The 19,742-nt window shown below is 43.0% G+C and overlaps 1 protein-coding gene across 1 annotated transcript in view; it reads right to left on the bottom strand.

Annotated features, from left to right (window-relative positions):
• The window catches only part of roraa (RAR-related orphan receptor A, paralog a), a 171,390-nt gene that overhangs the window by 45,293 nt on the left and 106,355 nt on the right, over window positions 1–19,742 (bottom strand). Inside the window, exon 2 of the mRNA XM_029523868.1 lies at window positions 10,034–10,063. Within this exon, the coding sequence (XP_029379728.1) occupies window positions 10,034–10,063 (30 nt within the window). The remainder of the gene's footprint in view (window positions 1–10,033; window positions 10,064–19,742) is intronic.

Genomic DNA, 19,742 nt, shown 5'->3' with positions numbered 1-19,742 from the left:
AAAGTTTAAATAAGAGGAGCAAGGGTTTAAAAAGCTACGGCGTGTCGATGCTGTGGTATAATGTGTTATTACAGTGTTTATTACCGCTACAGGAAATGCTGTTACCTCATTACAGCTGAAGGATTTTCCATGGAGCAGCACAGTATGTCTATTCAAGCAACGTAGCAGATGTACACAAGCCTTGTGCTTTATTTATTTATTTTTTACTATTTTTATGATTACACTCTGATGAGATGACTCTGTTAGTGGCTGTACACACTGCCCTAAACAGCAGCCCCACGGCCAGCTCAGCACTATTTTCTCGTTATCAGTCTGTCACCGAATTCACATACACACAAACACAATATTTATAGAACAGTGGGGTCAAAAGGAAGAAATATGAAAGCGTATCATTCCTACACAGGTGAAGTGTACACCTGTCAGCTGTCATGTCATCTGAATCAACAACACGGTGCTTATAGCGAATGGCTGACAAGGCTATAGCCTTTTGTTTTACTCCCACGGTTATTTATAGAGCTAAATTTAAATCTTTTTTTTATGTGTCTGGTATTTCCAAATCAATTGAATCAAAATGTTTTCGAAATACCACAGCCTGGCAGCAAAGTCAATCTGTCCTCCACGGAGTGACCAAGCCTCACGTCATTTAGGGCAGACTTGCATGTCTGCTTCAGATTGAATGACCCCGAGCAGGTATGTGTGAGACGGTGTAAAGAGGCTGTGAACACGTTAAGCACTAAACACTTCAGTTGCCATTTTGTTCAGTGGCTGTTGAGTTGTCGGGCGCTATTTGCCAGCTTATGGAAAGCCAGACTATTTCAGCAGCGATAAAAAGAGTTCGGCATCTGCACACTAGACAATGTCGCGAAAAACATTTTATTTTGAAAGTTTCTCAACAGTGGATATTTATTTGGTTTATCAGATGAAAAGGCAGTGGTTAAGAGAAATCTCCTGCACTGCCGCGGTGCTATCATAACTCACAGAACAAATTTTCAATAGATCAATAGAAATCAGATTTAACAATGAATTGTACTGCATCTTTTCTGTGTGCGGCTGCCCTTGGGGAAAGAAAGGAAAGGGATAGGAAGATAGATAGGAGAGAGAGGGAGAGAGAGAGAGGGAGCAAAAGTGAACGAGGAGGGGAGATTATCGCAGGCATGGCAGCCTGTGTGAGAGGCTTAGCCTGGCAAGGCAGGGAGGTGGAACCCTGTGAATTCTAATGAACTGGCAAGACTCCCCCAAAACCAGCTCCATCTCCGTGGCATGAAGGCGACAGGAGGGAAGGAGGAGGTGATTAGGAAGGCGCGGCCCCTCTACGGCAAACCAAACAGAGCAGGTCATTCTCCCTGTGATAATTACGGCTATAACCAGGCATGAGGGATTGGTAATGGTCCTGCTTATTCTTCATGCCCTGCAAAGGCAGCCACTGAGCTTGTCAAGGGGAAAAGCATGATGATGTGTTTTGTTTTTTTTTGTTTTTTTTTTCTTGCTGTTGGTACGTTGACTTGTGTAGAGTTGCACTGGCTGTTGAAAAGGGCAGCAGGGGAAGTTGGCCTTTGAGGGAGAAGTTAACGAATGAACTTCATTATTGAGGAGCATACCAGGGAGACCCCCCGGTGTGTGTGATGTATTACCTAGCGTCAAACTTACACACTCCCCAAACATCACCAATATAGCCCGACATCAGCTCTGGGGGGAGGGGTGGTGTGTAATCTAAAATAGTTAACCTTCTGGCTTAAGGCTAGAAGTAAAGAAGAAAACAGAGACGTGACACCGAGCATGATGTAAAAGATCTGCATCGGTAAAGTTTTTCCTAGATTAAAAAAAAAAAAAAATCTATTTTAAAACTTCCAAATTACTCCTTGTTTGCTCAGCTTTTAGACTGAACCATTTGGCCATTATTCTCTCTCCTGAAACACCAAAGTGAATAATGAGGCTGTGCCCTTTCCTGTGGCTGCTCAGCGCTGAAACCCTCAGAAGAAAACTGCTTTAGCTTAAACTAACATATATTTAATGTTCTCCCTGTGACTTCAGGTAATACTGTTGGTCCAGAGAGGCAGTTCACATCAACCAATGTAGATTAGTCTCATTTATTAAAAACTGGCTCTATTCAAGCATGAAAGTAACTTTTCCAAAGTACCATGAGTTTTATAAAAACAAGTGACCACCCTGGGGACTAATGTTTTCCTCAAGATTGAGGGAGATCTTGAGGCTATGCGCGTCGTGCACCACTTAGCCTTCCCCCTTCCTGTCTTCCATCGGGCCTGGATGGGGTTTCTCTATTGTGGACAGTGCGAAGGAGCTCTTTTACTGAGCGCACTCTCAACACTTTTAGTCTTGACTTATGAGGATGCCACGGGTGCAGGGGAGTGATTCATCACTGGGTGTGCTCCTCTTGCACCCTCACACATTAGTAATGTGGTCCGCTGAGGAGGAGTCCTGTCATCAGTCTGTACCTGGACCCTCTGAACAAGGTAGGTCAACAGGAGGCAGCAGCGACTGGCCCACTTTTAGTCTTTCACAGCACCTTTAAGTTTCCTCCAGCTCTTCCACAACTGAGCCTGACGGACAGGAAGACCCTGCCTCTGTACCGTAACTGGTATACAGCGAGCACCTCTCGACTCAGTGAAGCTTGTCCTCCCAGCGACCAAGAACAGCAGGCCAAATAATACTTGGTGAGAGGTACAAGTGAGAGGGAAATAGTATCTCATTCAAAGATACTACAGTCTAAATAGTAAAAAAAAAGAAAAAAGAAAAACAAACAAGAAACAACTCTTAGATTGGATGAAAGTTCCCAGACTTATCCATCTGAAAGCACCCGAGGGTATTTCATCACAAGACTCCTTAGTCTTCTGTAATACAGCTGCAACAAAATAAGAGGCAAACACATGATCATCTGTTCTTTCACAAAACACAGAGCCACTGTAAGTTAGTCATAAGCCTTTGACCTTAACATTGCAGGTAATGCACATTTAAATACCTACCTCAGTATTCATGTTTGTCATTTTACTTGTGAAGATTAGGTGTAAAAAGGCTATTTGAAACCAAAACACAGGATTAAGGGATAATGCTGCTCTGTGTCTTGTGAGTCGACCTTGATTCTGTAATCCAGCACAATACTGGAGAACAGCACATTTCTCTCTCTTGTACATTCACCACTCTCACTGTTGAACAGCTCACTCTGATGTAATGGCAAAAGCATAATGGCACCATGCTGAAAGAGAAAGTAATCTGAATTATGAGGAACTTCATTGTGATATCTGTGTAATAGAACCAGCAATGGTATTACATGATTTGCACAAAGCAGATATCACTGACAGCACCTTTACATTTACTAGATATAAAATGGAGACTACATGAAAGCAGGAGCTGACAATGGTGTTCAAGGTAAAAAAAAAAACAAAAACAAAAAAAAACACACACACACACACACACACACACACACATAAGTGAATTGATTTGAATTACGCAGACCTGCACTTTAATGACCATGGTGAGAAATGAAGTTGATCTTTAAAGTGAACCAACCTACAGTCACCCACAGCATTATTAAGCACTGTGCCACTTAATCAGAGAGGACGCCAATTTAGCAGGGAGCTAACTATGCAGGAGGGACCCTCCGTGGCAGCCAACACATTAGATAGCATTATGTCACCTGACTCAAGCGCAGGTATGCGTATACATCCTCTCCTCTCTTCTCCCAGTCTGCCTTATTTTCCTGACTCCATAACTCTTCTTCTGTTTTTTTTTTTTCCCCCTTCTTCGTCTTCACACTGCTGCAGACACAGTAGAATGAAAACCTGCCTTTGATGTCTGAGATCCTATAATGCTGAGCAGTAGAAAACCGCATGCCTGTTATCTGTAGAATCTTAATGATGATGGCCAACTTCACAATGGGTTAACCGCGTCCTTCTGTTCTCGCAATGCGCACCCAGAGAAACACAAATTAATAGCAACAGGGAAAAAACAGCTTTTCTCTAATAAAGCAGATTCAACAAAATGCGCACAATGCGATCAGCACAAATGTCAATGTATAATATCACCGACAGCCCTCTCTGAGCACTTCTGCTTTCTTCTCTGTGGATGTAACTTTTTTTTCTTTTACTTTACTGTTTGCATAGAATGACATTATTTGTTAGAAAAAAAAATTCATTCCAGATTCAAATTGATCTAATTCAGTTTCAGTAAACACGTGATGTTCAATGTACAAACCGTACTTTTTTGTTTCTGTCCTGACATACTTTTTTTCTTTGATACGTTGCAATAATTTGATTTTCATCTTGGTGGTGCTCACAAGATGTTTTAAAAGAACGATATATTTGGGGACATCTTATTCGTTGGATGGTTTATTCAACGATGTTCTTCTGAAAAATTTTGCAATTTTTATCTGAAATGTTAATTTGCGCTGCCTTTATTCATGCATGATCATGCTGCAAAATTTTCATTTCTGAGAAAATACTTACGCTAGACTTTTTTAATGCTGGTGGGGTACACACCATACTGAATGATCTGATCATGAGAAGACAGTCATTGGGTTTACGGCTGCGAGAGAGGAACTTGATGTCAGCGCAAAGATATTTAATTATGGCCCCCTTCTTAAAGCTTCCCCATCAGCATCAGTCAGGATCATATCTGGAGGAGCTCCATGACCTCCGCCTTTGTCGCCCTCCATGAATCAAAGCTTTCATTACACTCTGACACTCTTGTCCTGCGCTGAATGTGTGTACACCATGGGAAAGTGATGAGGCATCGGAAACCTGATGAGTGACGGATAGCCTGCGCTCGTGCAAATCCTGGCTGACTGTTTCGCCGCAGCGAGCGTGAGGCTGGCCGTGCCCTCCCAGCCACGCCAAATGCTTCACCTGGCAGATGCCACCATCTCAGCACAGCCCTCACTCCCGAGCCCCTCTCACCTGAGGCGGCAGACAGCCGGCAGAAAAGAAATCACCCGCAGCAGATGGGGCCACTTACTTTGGCTTGGCCCATCCAAGCATTGTGTTCTTGTCAGTTATTCTTGTTTTCTGGTCTGACAACACCTCAAGACAGGGCCTTTTAGTGTTGGGTGAAACACAAAAGGGAAAGGGTGAGGAAAAGCTGACGAAGCCTCTCTTCGCTTTCGCTAACACTCTTTGAAAGAGGCAGCACCAAGAGAAGAACCAGATTAAGAGGCAACAAAAGCAGCGTACCCCCAGCCCCACAAAAAGCTGGTGCTCACCCCTGCCGTTCCCCTCACTATTTTCCTCCATATAAAACACAGTGGGCTCCCAGGAAACGACAAAAAGAAGCGTCCTTAGCCACAGAAACTTATGCAAAGAAAGTGCATTTTCAAAGGCTATTTGCAATTTTGTGAAATGGTAGACATAATGCTGTCGTGAAAAATGAGTGCCTGCCATATTGTGTTGGAGAGGGAAAAGTATGGTGGGAGAGGAAAAATGGAGAAAAATCATGCTGGCCTGGTTTATGACAAATAGATAGCTCTATTGATTTCCCTTTTAGAGTGACTGTCCATCCCTCACTGTTGTGATTACACTGACCTATTTCTGCAAAAAAAAAAAAAAAAAGAAGAAGAAGAAAGAAAAAAAAAAAAAAACCTTTCTATTATGGATTAAACCCAAATGTCCAGAAAGAAAATACTCTTTTTGTGGAACAAACAGTCAGATGAAACGTAACCTACAGTACAGACGGAGAAAAAGATTGTGTCAATTTAAGTGACAAGTTTAATGTTGCTCTGAGAGAAGAGGAAACGAGTCCTAGTGCCATGCTGAGAATCAAATAACTTTCCACAGAAAGAACAGCTGTGCTTAGTGGGGCCCTGTACTGTCAATTCTGATTCGGGAAAAAAAAAAGAGGCAGCAACAACAAAATAATTGCAATGTTGCTCACCTGACATTTAAACGTAATAATACCAATTATACAGTATTTGAATAGTGTTTGCGAGAACAACAGAGCATAACGTATTTCTGCTGTAGGTGCTTCTGTATTGTGTTTCTTTTTCTAATACACTACAGCACAGTTCAGTGTTGTATGCTTTGTGACGATGATTCTTCTGCGTCTGTGTGTCCTGGTGTGTGTGTTCGTCCTGCTCCACTATGTCTATGCTGAGCGTCTCACTAGACTATCTTTCACCGCGTAGCTCAAGGGACTCTGGCTGGCTGATCTTCATTAGCAGCCCTAGCTTAACAATGTACTGGATGCACTTCCCACATGAGTGCAACTAACAAATCCCCACAGAGCTGAATCAAGGCAACAATGTGATGAAATACCTTCAAACAACCACTGAGCATGGAACACTGAGCTATGCAGAGACAACTCACACTGCCCTGGGCGATTCCACAGGAGTGCGCCTGTTGCCAAGCAAAATTAGACAGCAACTGGGACATATTATTCTCCTAAATTGGCGATGTACAGCACTATTAAGGACCATAAATCTCATGTTTGATTAAGTGAAAACACCTCAACTCAGAGAGCCAATGCACTGGAATCGTGCAATTCAGAAATCTGCTGTCATTTAGAGGTAAAGAAAATGCCTCAAAGTGCTAAAAGCTGTCATCGTGGCATGTGAGCGCAGAAAGCATTATTGGGATTAATAATGCTGTTAGCATATTTTTCCCAAACACACACCAGACAGCTTTTATGAAAGAAATTTCAAATGCACAAAGGCATGAAATCTACAATCTCTTGCTTCATAACTCTGAGTGAGTATAATTTCACTGTAACTTTGAACTCTGTTTTTCTACAACAGTGCAGACGATTCTAAATCATCTGGTTTCTTTAAGACAGATCGGCTGTACTATTACTGTGTGAGTGCAGATCTCTGATGAGAGGAACTCAGCGCAAGCTGCTAGCAAATAAATGAAGATGCAGCAGCCAGGCCATGTTTCTCAATCAGTGTAAGGAGTATGTCACCAGAATGGAGATAAATATAGTGTGAAAAATCTGGGACTCTCTACAGCATATCTGTAAGACTGTGGAGAGGAAGCCTTGTCTGTTTCTCCTCCTTCTTTCCCAGACTTAAATTTGTACTACTGCCTCCCCCTGGCCACTATATTCCCAAATATGAGACACATGCATTCATATGCATACCACACATTAAAGATGATTTTCAGAATAAGGTTAAGATCCATGAAATATAATGAAATAAAATGCAATCTCAGAATTATTATTATTGATAATGGTGACTAGTTCCTTTGTGCTTTTCCAGTATTTTAGTTTTACTGTCATAGGTGCTAATTCAGCTCTATGGTGAATTGTGAGAACATAGTTTTTGATAATATTAGTAAGTGTTAGGCATTATTGTATACTAGCAATTTATCTTGTATGTTTTGTCTAATCTTTCAAAATGCTCAGTGTCTTTGTTTGTTGGGTATCACAGTCTGAACAGTCAGCAGACGCTCAGTATGTCGTGAATCTACAGCTGCAGAAGAGAGAGAGGATTAGCTCGAGGTAATCAGGAGATCTGCTCTGTTCGTGGAAGAGCATCCTGGCTACATGAACTGTATGTGTGTGTTTGCTAGCTCTCTGCTATCCGAGCTGTGAGACAGAGGCCCAGACTGCTGATGTTAGATTAGAGGTGAGACGTCTAATCTCAGTGTAATGAGCTGCTGCATCTGATCCTCCGCTCCACACCATTTCTCTCAACAGGCTGAAACAGAAACTCATCTTAGGAGCTTGTGACGACACATTGTTTTTGTCCACCATTAAAAAAAAAAAAAAAAAAAAACTAACAAAGAACTACAATACAAAACTTTTCATCTCTTTTTGGCATGAGACATTTGAGAGATCTCTTGCCACGGAAAGTCCAAAAAGCAGATGTAAAATGTCAGGGAAATGTACAGGAAAACCACAGTTGACTTCTTGCTGAGAATTATAGTGTTGTGGCATAAGAATGTGCCAGTGAGGGGCTGCCCCTTATGGAGAGTGAAGAAAGAGGGGGAGACAGAGAGCAAGCAAGGCTAGCTGCCTTCAACATTAAATCTACATAAGAGGTCATCACAGTCATTGGCACAATGATAAAAGTATCTGTTTTCATCTAGAATAGATCACCTTTGGATGGTTCAATGATTGGACCAGTTCAGTGGATAGAAGAGGGAGATAGATGAGAGGAGATGAGAGGAGAGGAAAGGAGAAGAGAGGAGAGGAGAGGAGTCTGCCAGTGAACAGCTGTCCCTGTAATTTATATTGATGAGGGGACTGGCATGGCGGGGAGCTTCCAGCAGTTTGATCACTCAGGCAGAGTGGGGAGTTAGTCAGAGACATGGCCCGTCCCTGTGGTCTAGGCTGGACTGGGAAGACTTTCGAAACACACGTACGCACGAGCATACACACGCAAGCCCATTTGCACATGCATAGACATACAAGCAACACTGCTAAGATCACATTACAGGCAGCAGTGTGGACTTTGGTGGTGGGGGAGCCAATGTTTTCATTCTGCGAATAGAAATGGATCCATCGCCTGACTATACCCATGCAGGGCAGAGTGATCTCCCTCATTATTACTCCAGCAGCCATATAATCACCCGGCTTCTCAGAAAAAGACCTTCCCTCCACATCCTCAATGACCATTAACTGGCCCTTGAACTACTTCGTGTACCCACAGCTCTGACGAGATTCTATAGCCGCTTCCTGTCTGTGGGGCACACCAACCAACTACTTGTTAAGGGGGCTTTACTTTGATTTCCTCACATGGACAAGATTTGAATATTTCTCACTGAATTGAGACAGCATAGTCCAGTCTCTGCCCAGGGCTTTGAACCCAAGACTCCTAAATCATGCTCTTTGATTTGAGCCCCCCTCCGGTGTGGAGGTGCTTAGTGCTGCACTAATTAAGATGGTGGGTCAAAGCATTTCTGCTCTACCTTAAAGATAACGTGGCCATTCACGCACACAAACACACACGGCCAACCAAAAAAAAAAACCATACCCCCTTCAGAAAAGCAAATAGCTAAACACACAATTGTGCTGCTGTTTTGACGGTGCTGTTTGAGTAAGGTAGAGATGTCTAGCGTGGGAGATCATATCCTTTGCCCTGCTGTCTGATGTAAGAAGGAGCCGGGGTGTTTTACAGGGCGAGATGCAGCCTCTCGCAATCTGAAACACTCCGACCGCTCTTACAGCAAAGCCCTCTGGCCTTCCCTCTCCACAAGTTTCATCAGAGTGATCAGAGGGAAAGGATAGCCTTCAGGGCTAGTTTCCTCCATTCAAACAGTGGGGCATGATCACACACATGCAAGTCTACACATGTACACAGACACACTGCACAACATCTTAACACGCCTTTTCGATTGCACTTCACATGTGTCAAAATACAGAACAAATCTCTTGGAAATCATTGATTTCTACAGGTTTGGCTGTTCATCAATTCTTCATGAGAAGACTGAAATTGAAAAGGCAGAGATGGTTAAAAAAGACACAGCCTGTACGCTATTGTTGTAGTGTACAAAGAAGCTTTGCATCTCACATGTGAGACATGTGTCACATTCTGTGCCTGCATCTTTCAATTTCAGTGATATGATCTGAACTTGAAGACTACAAACTGGTAGTTAATGCAGCCTCAGAGGTTACAAACCACCACACAACACCACATCCGTGTTGTTCAGCTGCAAGGCCTTGCAGAAAACAAAGAGGTGCTTCAGCACACTATCTGCTTCCACTGAGCATGATTATCAAGCAGTCATAAGTCTGCATAGCATTTTAATTTCCTCTCTGGGGTTATCATCATATTCTCTCCAGGATGGAGATGGAGAAATATGCATTAGTGAAAGTAGATGGTACAGATATAAATGAAAGAAAGTACTGATTTATTACAATACCACTAAGGCAACAACATGATACAGGCAATGAAAGGGGAGGGGGCACAAAAAGAGGACCTTCATATCGTTATTGTATATGAGATATGAAGATATTTTTCCACATTAAATACAGAATTTATCTTATAATTGATTGATTGAGTTGAATTTAAACCACTCAACATTTAAGTGCAACAAAAATGGGAAGTAGGGAAGTAGTAACAGGGCAAAAAAGAAATCTTTGTACTCACAGGTGTGTGTCTTCTTTGTTACTGAGATACCTGCGAAAAGAAACAAAACAAGACAAAACAAAAAAATCATCACTGAAAAATAAAAGCACTGAAAGAAATATTGAGCAAAACAGTAATTTAAATTCACACGGAGCACTGCTTATGGCGGACTGATAGTGACAATGGTGATGAAGAAGGAGACCCCGTGGTCCAACAGACTGTTGCTGTCCAAGGTCACCGAGGTGGCAAGCCCTGGATAATTATGTGTGTAGACTGGTGTCTGACCTACAGCCATGCTACATCAACATCCACGACAAGGTGGTTAAAACTTTATCCTCTGCGGGCACGGAATGAAAATTTACACTACAACAAACATTTTGAATGCTAATGTGTGGAGCAGCCACACTGATTGGACCTGAGAACATGACTAAGCCTGTGGCCCAGAGCGGGATAGAGGCACTTTGACCTCAATGTTAGTTAGTTGATCCTTTATTAAAACGGGTAGGCTCGATGAAACCTAGAGCGCTTTTTCAAGGGGGGATCTGTGTACAACATATGTATGCAAAAAGTAGAAGAAAAACAAATTTCAAACACAAATGAATTCACGAAGTGAGTTGATGTTTTTCGTATGAATTTTAAAACCTTTCAGAAAGCTTCAGATTGATGATGTATCACGTCCACAGTTGAAGTCTTTGTGCGACCTAATCAGAGATCAGAGGCTAGTTTTCAAATAAACAATCTGCAACGTCCCAAAAAGTCCACCTTTGATTTTAAATTGCAGTGTGAAGTGTACAAAAATTCGCAGTGTGCAGGTGGAGAGACCTGTGGACTATAATCACATGATTCAATCTACGTGCTGTGTAACAACAAACAAACAGCAGAATTACAGATTTTTCTCTGTTCAAGAATCAACTTTTGACATCAGGTGTTTAAAAACACACACACACACACAAAAAAACAACAACAAAAAAAACCAACTGCAGTCTGGCCAGATTTCCAAATGTTTACAAAAGGTAACATTTTCATCTTTAGAAGCGAACAGATACTGTACGAGGACACTTGCAGCAGTTTGAATAGGACAGTTTATTGTGAAACTCACTCTGGCTAACACACGTCTGGAAACTACAAGCAGAAGCAGACAAACAAGTGGCCACTCAGTCAAGTGACCAGTGTGAGTCAGCCCTGGCTGACTTTAGCAGAGCTGGGCTGCCCTCGTGCTCACACTGCCCTTCCTCGCCCCTTCGGGTGTGAACTCATCGCATGAGCCACCCCGATTCTTGCTGCGACTCCGGCTGCTTCTCCTGTCTGCAACATTGGTCTAATGCCCAGGAGTCTGATGCAGACGGGCGTACAGCCAGCCTTGGTCCCCAGCGGCCCACTGGATGCTCATGCTTTGCAGGGCGAGAGCACACTAATAGATCCCACTCGTCATGCGGAAGCGATGGCTAATTTTTCTACAGCTTGCATTTGAAACTCAGGGGACGGAGAGCTGACATGATTCAATAACTCTCTGCGAAAAAGGCGTCTGGCCGGAGATAACAATGTTTCAGACACGTTTGAAGGGAAACGAGTCAAAGAGCAACAAGGGGGAAAACAAATAAGCCCTTCAGCCTCCTATAGACATACACAGAGCAACACATAACCACGTCGCTGAGCAGAAAGAGGGAAAACAGTCACCTAGGGGCCGGCAGGCTGTGATGGCGCTCCAGAATTGTTCCAGTGCTCAGGGCCAAAAGTGCCTGGTCTGTCCAACTGTGACATTACGCAAGGTGAAAATAAACAGCAATCCAATCTTAATTCTACACTTCAATCACACGGCATGGACGGCGGCAACAGCAGATGCTCTTTTAAAGAGAAGTGGTGTCAAGGTGCCGCAACAAAAGGCAGCTGTAAAAGCCTGCATTAAGCTGTTAGCTGGCTCTCTGTTTTGATGGGTAAGACAAGTTCTTACACCATGCAAGGAACATAGCTGGTAAGCTTTGTGGAAACTGTAAAAGGAAATAGCAAACAGGCAGTTTTTTCCTGGCTTAATGTCAGACCTTACAAAACTAATACACACACATAAAGCAGACATTCTCAGACTGTTTAAAGAGAGTCTGGTGACAATTAGACATGAATCATTATCTAAAGGTTCTTTATTTGATATGAAATAAAGTACAGCAACGTGCAATAAATGTAGATGTAAATGTAGTTGATGCCTTGTTTCTCTAAGGTTTTAACCAATATGTCTTTGGCCAGACATCTGATGTTATAAACAACCCTTTGCTTTGTACGGTGTTTACGACAGAGGAAGTGAAAGACACTCAAGTCAGTTTGTGTGGCGTGTACACTATATGCAAAAGCTTTTGCCCAAGAAAAGCCACACAGACCGCACTGCTGTCACTCGTTCTTTCACTGATAAACTCAAAATGTGGCTGTTCATCTGGGCCTGCAAAGGCTAATGTTTTTCAAGAAGTAGACAATTCATTCTATAATATTTAGATGTCTTGATTGATGCTAAAATATTAACAAATACAATGTGAATGTATTTGTGAAAACAGCATTGTGAATATGGATGCTCCGTATAGCTTATTCAAGGAGGGTCATTCACTGTAAAGATTCTCCGGGGAATTTTCTGTGTAAACAAACCCCGTTTTGGTTTACTGGCCTTTACTGGACTCAGCAGAAAGAACTGTGAATATCCTTAGGGCCAAAAAAAAAGAATAAAAAAATAAAATCAAAATCAAAAAACAAAAAACGTTTTGAATTAATTTACTACCTCATGAAAATTTGCTCATTTGCTTTGGCACTCTCCTTGTCCAAACTGCCCGGTATTTGCTTTCGTCCTCTATATTTGTCCACATTGGTGCCTGTTATGGTGTGTTAGTGGTAACAGCTGTCAACATGTGATAGCCATCCCGCTCAGTCAACAGAAAATGTACAGTGTCACCGCTTTGATTGCGGTGTGCATGTGTATACTGGGACACAAGCTGACTATATCATGTTTCTGTAGTGCCAATTGTGGTTCAAAACAACTCGAAATACCTTCGGTTAGGTTAATTTAATAAAATCCACAGGAAGAGATAAAGACTAAATAAAAGCTATAATAAAAACACATATGTGCAGGAAATTAAAAAGGCCAGGAACAACCAACTGAGGCACATCCTGCTACATTAGTGTATGCAATAGAGGGGACCACCAACTGTTGTCTCAATTCAAAACATCAAAAGTGTTTCCTTATTTAATGTTCTCTATGGTACGAAGTGAAAACTACATTTTCCCACAAAGGCTCATTCGGCCTGTTGCTATGCAGGTTAGAGGAAACAGGAGGGGTGGTTAGTGGGCCCACTTCCTCCTCTATGTGTCATTCAGAGCTCTGTGATTGGAGGTGGCAAGGCGAAGGGGCCACAAAGCCAATGAATGAGTCAGGCACTGAGAAAGAAGGAGTTAGCTCTGGGCACTGACATTGGCAATGCCTGCCAGCTCATGTCTTCTCCGCTGGATGGCAGGTTCAGAGGTCAGTCTGGAGGTGAAGCTCTCCTTGGCTGACAAACAGGCTGCTATAAACATGCTTACAGCTTGAGGGCCACATTCTAGCACAATCTACGTGCTTTGTTAGCATTTATTTAAAGCGAGTAATAATAGAAATTGAAGTTAAGAGGCAAGCCGGTTGTTTGTATGAAGATGCAGCTGAATTCTAATTTCTACATTACCATTTGTCACAGTGGAAGGAGGGACAGTTGTCACCATGTGGCCTTTGATCAGTCATATTTTCCCTTTGCATCGGTAAACAATTCAGCACATGCTCTCATGAGACTTTTCCTATGCTATAGAGGAAGGGAGGCACTGAGCAGGCGACTGGAGGTTAACCTCCACCACATCTATCTGCGGGGGGGCACACATCCTGTAAACATGCCACTTAGACAGAAGGAGAGTGAGTCTGAGGTTTGGCAGCCACAGTTCTGCAGCCGGCTGTGGAGCACCGTGCCATCGAAGGCGACTCAAAGTGACAGCACTGTAATGAAGTCTGAGGCGCAAGGTAGGCTGTACGTCATAATTTCAGGTTCCTTAAAGCCTGACAGGGAATGATTATCATGGATGGTTATTGTCACCCTGCCTCCCTGGGAGACGAGGCGTGCTCTGGGGTTGTTGCACCGTGACATTCAAAGTTACAGTCTCCTTCATATAATGGAGCTGTCCTCTCAGCGCGCTAATGGGAGCGATCCATTTAACCTGTGCCAGAAACACACAGACGAGGAAGTTCCTAATGCGAGGCCTCTCCCGTGGGGACGTCACACTCCCCCCCTGGCTGCTCCCTTCCTGCTGCTTGATTCATTGACTGGCGCTCCTCACTTATCCTCATTCACTGTTCAGTCTGGGGAGACAGGGAGGTTCGCTTCCTGCTGCCTGCTCCACATGCCACTACTGCACGTCCGCTGCACACAAGGACACAGCCGGTGCAACAGACCCAGCTGCAGGAAGAGCCCGTGAGGGCCCAGCGAGGGACGGGCTCGATACCTGCAGGAATTGCAGGTCAATACCGTCGGCCCTGGGAATGCTAGAAGAACACAGTCGCTGCAGTTGATAAGGCCTCTTAGAGAAAGAAAATGAATACATAAGGAAAGACTTTGGTTATTGTTCCGTCTTAATGACAGCAGTTGTATGGGACTATTAATTTTAGGCTACTCCTGAGGTTGCCGGTTAATGACAGTGGCTTAGCCATGGTCATCTTAAGAATGATAGATGTAGTCACACTCAGTAGTCCATCTTTTGACTGCTGCCGCCTGCCCAACTGCCAAATTGCTGCAACATTCCTGAGAGAAAATAATTAGAGACAATTAATGCGTTTCTCCTCTTAGCCACCACAAAGCTCTGAATGCACTACCCAATTGTTTAGTACCATGTGTGGGACTGTACATAACAGAAATTCATGATAGTACAAATTCAAGCTTGAAGAAAACTAGAATTATTCAGTAGGTGACTTGTTTAGATAGTGCTTCAGCAATTCATCCATTTATTAAAAGGATAAAAAAAAAAAAACTCTTCGTAAAGCAGCAGATCAAGCAGTATAAAATACTGCAAGTGCAAGGTTGCTCTTGCATTAATGCCCATCTCATCAAAAGTCATAAAATTTAATGGATGAGCTGATTCAAGGGTCTCTGCGCAGCTCTAACTTTGGCAGTCTTTGTGAAGGCCAAGTTTCATACACAAAGTCATTTAAACAATCCTCCCTTTTGCTGTGACACACTTAGCCTTATTAGCTATTATACTGCTATAAACTATACATGCAAAAATTTAATGATTAAAAAAGCACAATGATTCTAATCAGCTGCCCCCTAATATACTAAAACACTTAATCCATGGAGAGGCCAACTCTCTGGGGAGGCTCAAGAGAAAAATGACTTCTTTGTCTCCAGGCGCTGTTATTTCTGGTCATTTCTAATTGGTTTTAACTAAAAGCAACCACTCTGAGACTCCACAGGTTACTCCAATGCATCGCTATGGAATTGTCTGCAAATAGAAGATATACATCCAAATTAGATTTAGAGGACACCACAATTGTCTTTCAGAAGACAAAAGGAGAAAGGTCAGGAAAAAATAAAAGGATACATGCCTTAGTGGAAAAGGCAAGAAGTTGGAAGATCCCAGTGGAGAGGCAATGTTATCAGGGTGACCCTGAGATCATAGAAGCCCTGGCTGGCTCGAGGTACCATGTCTCACGCAACTCGCCCCCTACAAATGTCTCCCAGACTGATGTACTATGTTTCCCTCAGCGCAGTTCTGCATTGCTGGGCCTGTGAGTCTCCAGGTGAGTTCTCAGTGCTGTTTGGTGGCTCGTGAATTATACATTGCAGCAGAGGAACTGACGTGGCCCAGGAGGGCCAAGAAACAGCAGGCATGGCTGGGAGGCAGATTGAAGACTCTGACGGAATTTTAATTGTACCGCAGGGAACACTGCAATAAGTGCTATTGTTATTGGTAAGACACTCCTGCACAGGTTTACTTAGCTGAGAGACATAAAAAAAAAATAAAAAATGACACGTTCCAAAAACAACTTTGTTGTACAGCGCTCTTATCACTGCTACACAAAAATGTATCACTGCACTCTATGCTCAGTATATATCAGAAAAATGCTCAGAGGACCAGTTAAAGTTAGAAATTTTGTTAGAAATGAAAAGGAAGCAAAATTTAGGAACATCTAACCAAAGAAGGAACCGCTCAATCAGAAACCGCTGAGGCATTCCACTCACATATTTTGTTGTGTAATTCAGTAAAGTAGTGTAGGTGAAAAGCCAAAACGTTTGGGTTTCTACTGCTCTGATGTTGTTTGCCCTGATCCTGGCTCCAAAAGCAGTGTGCAGTAATTCTCCTCTGAGTGTGAACTGGTCCCAGGGGGCCTGAAGGATGCAGGAAGGCCCTGGGCGCTGGTCAAAGTGAGGCCAGGGGCACAGGCAGGCCTCTGTGCGCTCTTTGTGCTGGCAGTTCCCAGACCAGCAGTAATCTCCCAGTGATCCAGCCTCAACCACACATGAAACCCAATAGCCTTTCAGCCCGCACCATAAATAAAGACAAACCGCATTCAGCAGACCACCCTGGCTTACCTTACTGTTACTGAGCTATACTGAACACCAGTCTGCATGGGCCACCACTGGCTGTGTTTACACACTTACATATAAAGGCTTTAACTACGTAGATTCTAAAGTGATACTCTGCCAGGGGGGATTCATTTCAAGTGGTGTAGTTACACAAAAGCATAATCTAGACCTTTATGTATTTTTTTTTATCGACAGAATGTATACAGAAAAATACATCCCGGCTCCAGTTATTACAGTGTGGAGGTTTAGAGGTTAGTCTGCCTCTCTATGAGACAACAGGAATGTCTATTCACTGTACAGCATATTACCTTAGTCTAACACGGGTTGAAATGTGAAAGGGGAATACAATTACCCACAGATCCTCAGGCAGACACTCCAGTTATACTCTTTTTACAGTAATAGGTTGTAAGAGTTATATAGCTGGCCAACAGAGATGTTCCCCGTTTGGCTAACCTACTCTGAAGGGCTTAAATATTCACAATGTACAGCATGCTGCAGGTAAATAAGGAAACTCTAAGATCTACAAGCTGCTTGTTTTCACTTGTTCTGTTTTTCTGTTTTTGGTTTCTATGTGTGGTTGCAAAGGATGATTCACAGGCCATCCACTCAGGGAGACCGCAGGTGCAGACTTTGTTTGCCTTTATCATTTCAAGAGATGAAGTGTTGCTCAAGAGCTGCTCCCAAGTCCACCCATCCAAGATAGATATGTATATATCTCCACAAAAAAAATGTTGGATTAGAGGAGGTGAGTTGTTGCGTGGTCCTGCAGTTAGTGACAGTTACTTACCGGGACTTTCCATGTCTGCCAGTAGACTGTTGATGCCAGCCTGGTCGTACAATCACCTGGGGGGTGGGACCAGAGCTCTGATGACAAACTAATGTCAGCTAATATCAGCTCTATAAAGGCTGACTCAGAAATATACTGGTACTGTTTCATTACCATCACTCATTCAGTCTCAATTCTCTTCCAGTAAAGTACAGTACAGCAGGCACTCGTCTAATGAACAAGGGTCTTTGGGGAAGGATCACTCCATGTGAGTGAGTTGGAAGTAAAGGTCCCACAACAGTGGACTCGTGGCTCTGCTGATAAGGACTTGGCTGTAATTGCTCAAAAGGGAGGGAACTGCAGCCCCATTAGGTCTGGTCTTAGCACTTGCCAATAAGCCAAACTGCCCCTCTGAAGCCTCCCATGTAATGAAAACTTCCTCTGAGATGAATTACATGTCTGTCAATCCACTAATTAATATCATGGACTTGTCTTCTTTGCTTCTCGACAGTAACGAACTGAGTCAGAGAGACGAGGATTGAGGTATTTCTTGAGCGGTGGAAGACATAAAGGAAGGAAAGGCAGAGGCAGGCAAAGTGCGCTGCTACTGTGAGTCACTGCAGTCATGGTCGGCACTTAGTGCAGCATCTATTTTTCATGTATTTCATAATTAAAACCTGCGAGTCCTGTAAGCCCTCCATGCTTCATGCAGATCAAAGGTAGTCCTATTAGCAAGGAGTTCATCAGTGAAGCCACTCTTCCATTTCCAGGCAACAGAGCCGTGCTTAAAGCACAAATACCCTGTAATTACATACATGTGTGATAACGGGACAGCCACGGAGCTGGACTATGATTAATAGAAGACAGATCACAGTTTCCTCCTCCTTTTTCAAAGCTAACACAACAGAGGACTTTACACACAAGGATAATCCATGCGTAGCAGATAAAGAGGCTGATGAAAGACCGAATACATATTTCACACATCGCCTCTTGTGGTGCAGGTGGAGTGTGCTTCAGTTTGTTGCCTTCTCCCTCCCCACTGCATTCTCTATGTAAATGTAATCGGAGGATAACACGGGATAAAGCTCTGCAGAGCAGAGACATGATGCCTCCATTCTGTGGGGATAGAGGGATACAAACGTACCTCACATGGTGTAATCAACAGAGTGAGCTGTCTTGCCTTATTTATTTGTCCCATTGACTCCTGGGTAACCTGATGCCGCAGGGTGCACTGTCAAGGCTGCGAGAGATAGTTTCCATCAACACTGTAACTAAACAGCAGATAAACACAGGGTTCCTATCTGTTCTTCATTTTGGTTGAAAAAAAATGTGATTCCAATCCTCTCTGGCCTGTGGTCCTTAAAACAAAGCAACATCTGAAGTTGCTTGAATAATATGTCATATGGCAATTTAAAATGTGCGCATGCTTTAAATCCAGAAAATCTGCCTCCTCTCTCTTGCTACTAAAAATCTTCCTGCTCTCAAAGGGGACATTCATATGTTGTCAAATGAAAGAGGAACTACAACCAGCGGTAGAAAGTAAAGTAAGTTTACTTAAGTACAGGTTTTGAGGATCTGTACTTTACTTGAAGGATTTATTTTTTGGAAACTTTTACTTCACTACATTTGAAAGACTAATATTGTACTTTTGACTCCACTACATTTCTATGAAGTACTTGTTACGTTTGCGTTGGAGAATTCCATAAATTCCCTTTGTGCGCCCTTTGTGCGCATCTCCTGTGTTCAAGTGGTGTTACTGCAGCTGTCCCTTGCACACGCCCCACTCAGCTTGGACGGCCGGCTCGCAGGTAACATTCATGCAGGACAGGAAAGGTGATCCGCTGCAGCTGAGCATGGCACGCCGTGGCTTCAGCAGGCAAGTTTAAGTCTAAATTTATTTTAAAGAGCTTTTTTCACTGAGCCAAAAGGTTTATCATAACTTCTTTTAGTTAGCATTTTGATTTTTAACAGTGATGGTTTTCTTTTAATAAAAAAAGAAAAGGATTATTGCAGTGTTGATCCTTCCTTCAGTTTAAGTTGGTCTCTACAGGATTCTTTGAATGTAATGCCTTGTTAGTATACCCGCTTATTATTCTAGTCAGTGGTGGACAAAGATCCTCCGGTCCAAAGGTTACTCCAATAAAAGTGAAAGTAGCTAAGTTAAACTGTGACTTCAGTAAAAGTGAAGGAGCACTTGCGTTTAGAAATGCCCAAGTATTCAAAGTACATTTCATCGCAACGCAATATTTGTTAACTTCAGCTAACTTCTGTTTGGGGTCGTGACAGAAAGTCAGCTTCCTGCGACTCGCATGATTGCTTTGGCTCCAGTTTTACGCCGGATGCCCTTCCTGACGCAACCCTCCCATTTGTCTGAGCACAAGAATATTTC

This window comes from Echeneis naucrates, chromosome 16 (assembly GCF_900963305.1).
Source record: "Echeneis naucrates chromosome 16, fEcheNa1.1, whole genome shotgun sequence".
NCBI classification, from domain to species: Eukaryota; Metazoa; Chordata; class Actinopteri; order Carangiformes; family Echeneidae; genus Echeneis; species Echeneis naucrates.
Note: the sequence above shows the minus strand (reverse complement) of the source record. Positions and strands in the feature narration are given on the sequence as shown.